Here is a 7,713-nt window from a genome sequence, read left to right on the forward strand (position 1 = left end):
CGAATAGGACAAGTGCTAAATGTACACTAAAATAAAAATAAGACAGTCATCAGAAGTGTGTTTGAACTGCATAGTTTAACGAGGATATTGCCCCTAAAATAGAACCACAATGCCACGCGTCTATTTTCTCGTCGAAATTTCCCTATACCTCTCACGACGAGTACATGCATTGGCCATTTTCGAACGACATATTTATGTTGATCCCCTCTAGCAGCTAATGACATTCATCTGCTTCTTTATTAATACAGGTACTGACATTAATGCGTTAAGTACAACCAAAATCATTGTCATGTGGTAACCTTGCCAAGCGCCAACCGATTTAGGCCAAACAATTTTTTTAATTTTAATAAAATTTTAAACAAAAATGTAACGTCACTTGCAAAATAAAACTGGATAGTAATTTTTTTCGCCTGTGGCAGCACCACTTTCATGGCTATACTAGTTAGTTAGATGCAACAACGAAGCTATCAGATACATTTTCCAATTGACTAAGAAACATAAACAGGAAAGAAAAGGTATGCATTGTTTATCTCATTGTCTCAACGAAGGTGACGCTCATTTGCACGTCAACAATTCAGAGCCGGAAAGTTGCTTTAGCAAAAATTTGTCTTTGTCAAAAAGATCTATCATCAATATCTATTTCCCAATAGGAACTTGACGAAATCTCCTCACTCGTTATCAATTCTTCAACGGTGGTCAATGCCGTTTACCCTTTCCGAACATATGTGCAAGCAAAAACGGTCAGTCTCTCTAAACGTTCACGAATATAATCGGCTGGATATTAAGGTGATGTTTTCGCCCCGCAAATGCGCTTTATTATTTAAGGGTTACTTTTGCTGTTGTATAGGAACATAGAAAATAAAGAAGCCCAAACGATGACGGAGTGCGCCCCAACATGCTCTTGCGTAGCACCATTCTACTGGCTGGCGCCGTTACTGCCACTTCTAATCTCTGGACTTATTAAGGCGATTGTTGGGCTAAAAGACGACCGAATTGCATTCGAAGGTTTCTGCGAAGTAGAGCCCATTCATCCTAGTGGTGGATTTTCGGAAAAGGTAAATGATAGCCAATTGTCGGTGCAGAGGAATTTCGCTCGTTTTTGTCTCATTTTGGTGTCCCATATTAGCCATTGAAAACAGTTTATGCTAATGTTAAAAGCCCTAGGGTGGTACGCCGGGTAAGAACCTGTATGAACAGTTGTTTCCAAATGAATGTCTACTAGAAAGGCCGAGTCAACAGCTTTTCAATACGTTTGTATCAAATATTGCTGGATAGATCTCTTCCGAGATGGACGACGGTACATTTATTTTACACAAGCTTAGCGTAGTGTCATTCCCATCGCTAACAAGCCATGTTTGTTCCGTTCTACAAATTCCCTTGCCGCAAAATGATCCATCGAAACTGGCCCAACTCGTCGTGCCATCAAGCTGGCTATGTTCTTGCTGAATGTTATCTTCTACTTTCTACACCCATTCCTCATGCTTGGAGTCGTCAGCCGAGTACAGGCCTGTGAAAAAATTAAGGAGATAAACGAAAATCTAAGCCCGCAGAAAATGTACGTCGCTATGAAAGATAAGGTGTACAGTACCGTCGATAAGGGGAGTACACCAAAGTCAAAGGCGTCGGTAACGAAAACTCATTCAAGCAATAGAAGAACGCAGCATGGCACCAAGAAAACGAAAGAGTAAACCTGCGCTGAGTCGAGGAATTGGCTAGCTGACCTTCCTGCAACCACCATTATAATACGTTACATTAATCACTGGACCGCCGCATGAGTGACGGTGACATAACAAACATGTGTGGATACCTATTTTGAATCCACAGTACTTAGCGTACAGAAACTATTTCAATAGAGTTCTGGATTAAGGAAAGCAACAAAATGTAACAAACTACATAACCAACGTAAGCAAACATTGTAAAAATAAAAATGAGTTCAAGTAACGCACAAAAAACACGAAAGCCTAAATAAAAAGTAAATTACTATAAAAACTAAAAATCACTTCATGGTCTTAACTGAAGAGGCAGATTTAACTGAAGAGGCAGATTTTCGCTTCAGTGTTGATGCGTATGTGCAGAATTTTTTATTTTAATGTATGTGCAGAGGCAATTTGCGCTCGGCTACAGGGCTTTCAGTGAGCTCCAGAACTGCAAAGAGGAAACAAACATTATAATGTGTGTGATGTCTATGGGCGGCGTTACTCAATGATCATCAAACATTTAATGGAACAAAAGCCCGATCACACTTGGGTCAGACGCCGTAAATAACGGCGAAGTTGTCCGGTAGATAAGTGCTAATGCATTTTGATTGTTCAATATCTGAGAAGCTGCCATTACGTTGTCGGTGAAGCTCATAGAGCGTTGATGTCTATTTTCGAACACTCGTATTCGTCACTTTCGAACACAAATTAACAACGGTCCCATTACATACAGATTTGACATCGGATTTTAAGCAGCATTCCATTCCAGCATGAAGTCTCACGTGACGAAAACTTCTGATTTATTCACCTGAAGTTTAACCTGTGCTACATGCTAGTCATTATAGGGTGTATCTTCCTTAACACATACAAGGGCGACATGCAAGTTCTTACAACCGCAGTTCCATTCTCGTTACTGCTGTCATAATATCCTAACATCTGAGTACTATTTGACAAGAATAATCAGAATCCGACACCGAAATTTTACTTCATGGAAACTTCAATTTACTATTTTTCACTTGTATACAGCTTTCTTATCGTTCGACACTTGAGTGAAACCGTGCATTTTCTCGAATAATGATTTAATGTGTGCCTGTTACCAATAATAATTAAAGTGTGAGTCAATAAATGAAAGAAATGCTGGCTGCCTTCGCGCGCACCTGGAAACTCTTTGGACAGGAAGATAGATAGAGTAAGATTTAAATAAGCTAACCCACCGTGTACATAGAGGCCCACCGTATTTTGGTACTAAGTTTATATATATAATAAGGTATAATGGAGTAGCTTTTTTTTAAATTACTACCCCTGGTTATTAGTTCTATACTCGCTTTATGATTGGTAGTATACTGGATTCAAGGGTGTTCAGCAAAGGTAACGCCTAATAACAGAGCTAAAGTTAATCACGCTTTATCTGCTTCATATACATACTCAACTCAGCAACTAAAAGTTACGTGTTCAATTTATATCTCAACGTCATCAGAAGACTCCATTCTAAGAGCCGTGCCCTGCACGTTGGCGATTGGCTTGTCGGATAGCAGCTTGACAACAAGCTGTTTGAAGGACTACCGCTCCAGCCGTCTGTTAGGGTCATCTGCATTTAGGAGACTTGTGAGGCATGCTACGTATCAGGAATGTGATGTATGTGCCGTATTCGACAGCTCATTTAGGTTTTCATCAGGCTGGAGAAGGATGATGAAGGGGGGTTTTCCCGAGCACGCCACTCTCACCTCGGAGGCTTCTGTGTGACTAGACTAGTTTGGTTCGCTGTTCTTTGTATATAGAATATATATATATAGAATAGTAGGATGGCTCGTAATGGTTAAACGCCGATGACTTATGGACAACGCGGGAGTGGGGGCAAATATGCCATCAAGGGGCATACAACGGAGGACTAGGCAGTTCGGTCAACTATTTGACTCGTCGGGGAGCTGAATTAAAGTAGCAACGAGCACGGGTGTACCTAAACGGAAAACGGTGAGAATTCTCGGCGTGACGAACGGAATCTAGAAATAGATAGTTCTATAGAAAGGACGCAGGAAACGACCCCGTCATGTAGCCCTTTTCCAGATGTTCTCGCCATTTCTACCTTTCTTTTCAGAACAATCTCACAAGAGGCGTAGAAAGTCTAAAGCAAATCGATATACTGAAATGAATGGCATCCACCAGGAGAAAACAAGCACTTCATAAATGTGAAGTAACATGAAATTAATAAATCATGCTAAGTCGATTCCAAAATCTGTAAAGATGTACATCGCATTATTAAGTGCATGGTTGTGTTAACGAATGGTTACGTCTCCAAATCACTCAGTGACGCTGATACCATGCTTTATTATTCTACTGGTATGATTTAGAGATTTTCCGCAGTTGTTTCTATAACCGATGGCTACATCAGTGGCACAGTGATTTTTGCATATACAATATAATTTACACGACTGCGGGACATAGTTACGGCACCGCTGGGACGGAAGAGGCGGCGGCGGCGGCAGCTTGCCTGAACACTATTCCCCAGTGCGAGGGCAAGCTGTCGATTGAACTCGCAGCTTGTCTCTGCTGGTAAATAGTTGACTGTGACGGAGAGCAAGCATGCGGAAGTTATCGGCGCATGTCACGCGATTTCGTCTGGAGCGCCCCCAAAGAGTTCGAGAGCCACGGGAGCCGTGTTATTGGGGTGTAAATCGGAGCAAGCGTAGAGCATTGCGCTGAAAGCAGCTGTGGCCAGTCGTCCATATGGCTCAACGGTGTAAATATTGAAACACCGATTTATGTCGTGTACGAACAGTATTTTCGTCGAATGATCCCCTACAGGGATTGGATCAGTGATCTAACATCAACAGCAGCTTTGCCATGTGAGTAAATTAAGGCCAATAGACTGGCCTCGATCGTACAGAGGTGCTTACTCCCTCCATTTTTCATACTCCCGCCATTTTTTCATTGTGAGTTCGAAAATTTTTCCTAACAGGAATTATGATGAAGGTTGATCCTGTTTTGATATCCTTGTGGGAATAATGGAAACGTTAGCATATTACTTATTTTTTACTATATATATTTACACGCATTTGAAGAACGACTATACTTATCATATTTCCTCTGCCCACAACAATGGTTCACGCTATTTTACATATGTTTACGGTACAAATTCTGCTTTTCGTTTTATTTCACTAACTGGCTTTTCATTATAGTCACTGCCGGTTCCTGTAGTGCCTGGAGCAAATGATCTTCAATAGAAATAGGAAAACGGGCATATGGAGCATTTGAAAACAGAAACCAAAAACCGAAACCTGTATAGATAAATACACACACAGCAAATTCAAGTATCCAACGGTTTACGGATTACACCTATGAATCTGGCTTTTGCACAAGCGTAAGTTTGTCTACTTCAGCTCGATTGCCATGAGTGAGCCGAACAAGGCCGTCTTGGTAAAATCCTACAGTGCCTCCACGAAGCCATTGCTCCAGAGTTTGGTGATACTTGTTCCTAAACGCTACTTTGATGTCTTGCATGTCAATAGAAGACCTGCAATTCAATATACATATGATGATACCCAAGTTAATGGTTGCACGGAAGTGCACCGGGACAAACATTCTTTCATTGCTGCCATTACAAGATACAAACTACACAAACATCACCGACTAGCCCTTATAATGACAATTTGATATAAAATAGAGATACATCCAAACCCTTACCTCCCGGCTACGATGCGTATAACCGTCGCATGATCTGTACTCATACCCTGACAAGAGTTCCGTAGCGTTTCCGCATAATAAGCAGGCTCATCCAACGCTATCCGGAATCGCGTTGCGACCAAAGCGCCTTCATTACCCCCTAGCAATCGTTGGGCCGCGTCCGCTATTGGCTCGAAGTTCATCTTTTGCCGCGCTAAGTCTACAACACGCATGTGGGCGAATCCGTACTTACATGCAGCCTAGAAAACGATAAGTTGTCTAGGGCAGATAAACGCTATGTCCAAAGGAAAACGCCTTTACCAACGATGTTGCTATGATCTTAACACAACTAAATATATGTTATTGACAAGTTCTACAAATTGGCACCACTTTCGCATCTCTCTGTAGCACATCTCCGTTACAACAGCGGATACACGAGTAATATTGTGGCGTAAATTCGGTATCTTGATTTTCTAGCCTTACGCTGGGAAACGTATCATTTTCTCTTGTGTGTACGTTGACCTTAGTAATAGTAGATAGTCACGATAGCAATAAGGAGCTGCTAAGTGTTAGCAAAAAGCGGGTCTTCACATTTTGAACATAAGTGAGCATACTGGTAAAAACATGAAAAAATCGAGAATAATTACGTACATCAATAACAATACTTACATTAATTACAGTTACACATCCAACCAACACGTTACTGATTTTTTAACGCTAAAAAGCTCTCAGTATTGCATATATCATGGCTGCAAATACAAACTTTCGCAGTATTAATGACTACAGCTTACGCCGGTAACTGGGTTCTTCGACAGTTTCTCTCTTGCGTAAGTTAACTGCCCTAAAAAAAGGGATCGTCTTCAACTGATGCAGACATACCTGCATGAAAACTTTCGTGGTTTCTTCACCTCGTTCAATTGTGCTTCTGCCCAAAAAAGCTGAGTGTTTTTTCGTCTTATTCATGTCCACAGGCCTATTATCAACTTCATTTCTTAGTATGTGAAGAAGTCCGCAGCGCAAAGGATTTTTGACGCGGACCAGATCCTAAGGAAAAAGATGGCTCAGTTATTCGACGGGATAAATTTAAAACTGCATGCGGAAGCCTCGACATGTATAATGTAGATTCTATTAACGTGAACTGGGTAAATTCACAACAACTACTACTACTACTACTAAAAAAATCACTTTTGCTCTACTAATCTTAGTTACCGCTTCGTCAAGAGCACAAGATGGCAATGGTCTTAGCTCACAACGACCTGTTTCAATGACACTACCATTTATAATACATCTTATTCGATAAGAACGCTCCTGCTGTACGTTTACTAGATTTCCCACCTTCTCAAGAGATCGCTGGAAGCGTCGGAAGTACGCACAACGGATCTTTTGTAGATCTTGCCATTTGTGGGTACCCATAATTCCAATAATGGTACGCAGATCCACGTTTTTAGCATCGCAGAGTGCATCCCACAGCTCTTGGGCAAGATACTCGTCGTTTGGCGTAACGAGGAATAGCAGTAGGCGTCGAAGCTCCGAGTCTTTCGGTATAGCACGTTTAATTTCGGCAGAGATATCGCTCTCGAAAAGCTTCTTGAACTCGCAGTTAATTTCCATCCGTTGCTCAGTGCTGCGGCGGCACAGCAATTGCAGGAGTTCATCCCCATCGGTATCAGGTACGCTAAGTAGGCGCTGGACCTGACTGGCATCCTGGATTTTCTTCGAAGGGAAATCTACGACAGATGCTCGGCTATGATCGGAATAGTGATCCATGGGTGATCGCAGCAACTGCGAGATCCCTGGAAACCTTGTCGATCGACATGGTTCTTCATTATTAGGGTCCTTAGATTTTCCTTTTTGCATGCTAACGTCTCCCGAAGCCATTCTACTTGCTGGTAGACGAGGATCTAGGTTCTCCTAAACTTATTAGAACTTAGAATAGTCATATACTTCAACGTCTACCCAACTCCCGACGAAGACAGGCACTGTCCTTGGTATATTCGTAAAATAATACGCTTCAGACTTCTGTAGAGTGAACTTCGTTTACCAGAAAAATTAGGTATGCCCAACTGCATCGAGCCACACATAATTTCGTTCCAATCGGCCGTAACTATGCCCATAATTTTCAAATAATCAGCTACCAAGGCACCCACATGGAAGCCATATATATATCGCAACCCTATACCAAGCAGCTCCAAGAAGCATTTAATTACGTAGGCAGAATATCATAAATGCAAACTAATTCAATTATTCGCTTAGTTTATGTTTTAAAATAAGAAATTTTGCGGTTTATAAACCAAACGACAAGTAAGACCTGATCCCTATCGATAGACCAACTAAATGCATTTTCTTGGTATTATAG

At 41.4% G+C, this 7,713-nt stretch overlaps 2 protein-coding genes across 5 annotated transcripts; one reads left to right on the forward strand and one right to left on the reverse strand.

Annotated features, from left to right (window-relative positions):
- The first annotated feature begins 391 nt into the window (after positions 1–391).
- On the forward strand, positions 392–1,999 carry LOC111266473 (uncharacterized). Of its 2 annotated transcripts, none has more exons than XM_086970931.1 (3): positions 392–515; positions 848–1,055; positions 1,428–1,999. In XM_086970931.1, the coding sequence occupies exons 2-3, from the start codon at positions 876–878 to the stop codon at positions 1,686–1,688; spliced, it is 441 nt and encodes a 146-aa protein (XP_086827057.1). In that variant the 5' UTR covers positions 392–515; positions 848–875; the 3' UTR covers positions 1,689–1,999. The 2 variants fall into 2 exon arrangements, with proteins under 2 accessions (XP_086827057.1, XP_086827058.1); XM_086970932.1 differs by having other exon boundaries at positions 409–515; positions 826–1,055.
- A 57-nt stretch (positions 2,000–2,056) lies between these two features.
- Positions 2,057–7,597, reverse strand: LOC111266566 (annexin A5). 3 transcript variants are annotated; one of them, XM_022844158.2, is made up of 5 exons: positions 6,693–7,597; positions 6,237–6,401; positions 5,379–5,617; positions 4,993–5,208; positions 2,057–4,674 (listed from the first exon to the last, which is right to left on the reverse strand). In XM_022844158.2, the coding sequence occupies exons 1-4, from the start codon at positions 7,233–7,235 to the stop codon at positions 5,031–5,033; spliced, it is 1,125 nt and encodes a 374-aa protein (XP_022699893.1). In that variant the 5' UTR covers positions 7,236–7,597; the 3' UTR covers positions 2,057–4,674; positions 4,993–5,030. The 3 variants fall into 3 exon arrangements, with proteins under 3 accessions (XP_022699893.1, XP_086827069.1, XP_022699884.1); XM_086970943.1 differs by having other exon boundaries at positions 2,057–4,687; XM_022844149.2 differs by lacking the exon at positions 2,057–4,674 and having other exon boundaries at positions 4,711–5,208; positions 6,693–7,595.
- Between the last annotated feature and the right edge of the window lie 116 nt (positions 7,598–7,713).

This window comes from Varroa jacobsoni, unplaced genomic scaffold, assembly GCF_002532875.2.
Source record: "Varroa jacobsoni isolate VJ856 unplaced genomic scaffold, vjacob_1.0 scaffold_118, whole genome shotgun sequence".
Taxonomy (NCBI): domain Eukaryota; kingdom Metazoa; phylum Arthropoda; class Arachnida; order Mesostigmata; family Varroidae; genus Varroa; species Varroa jacobsoni.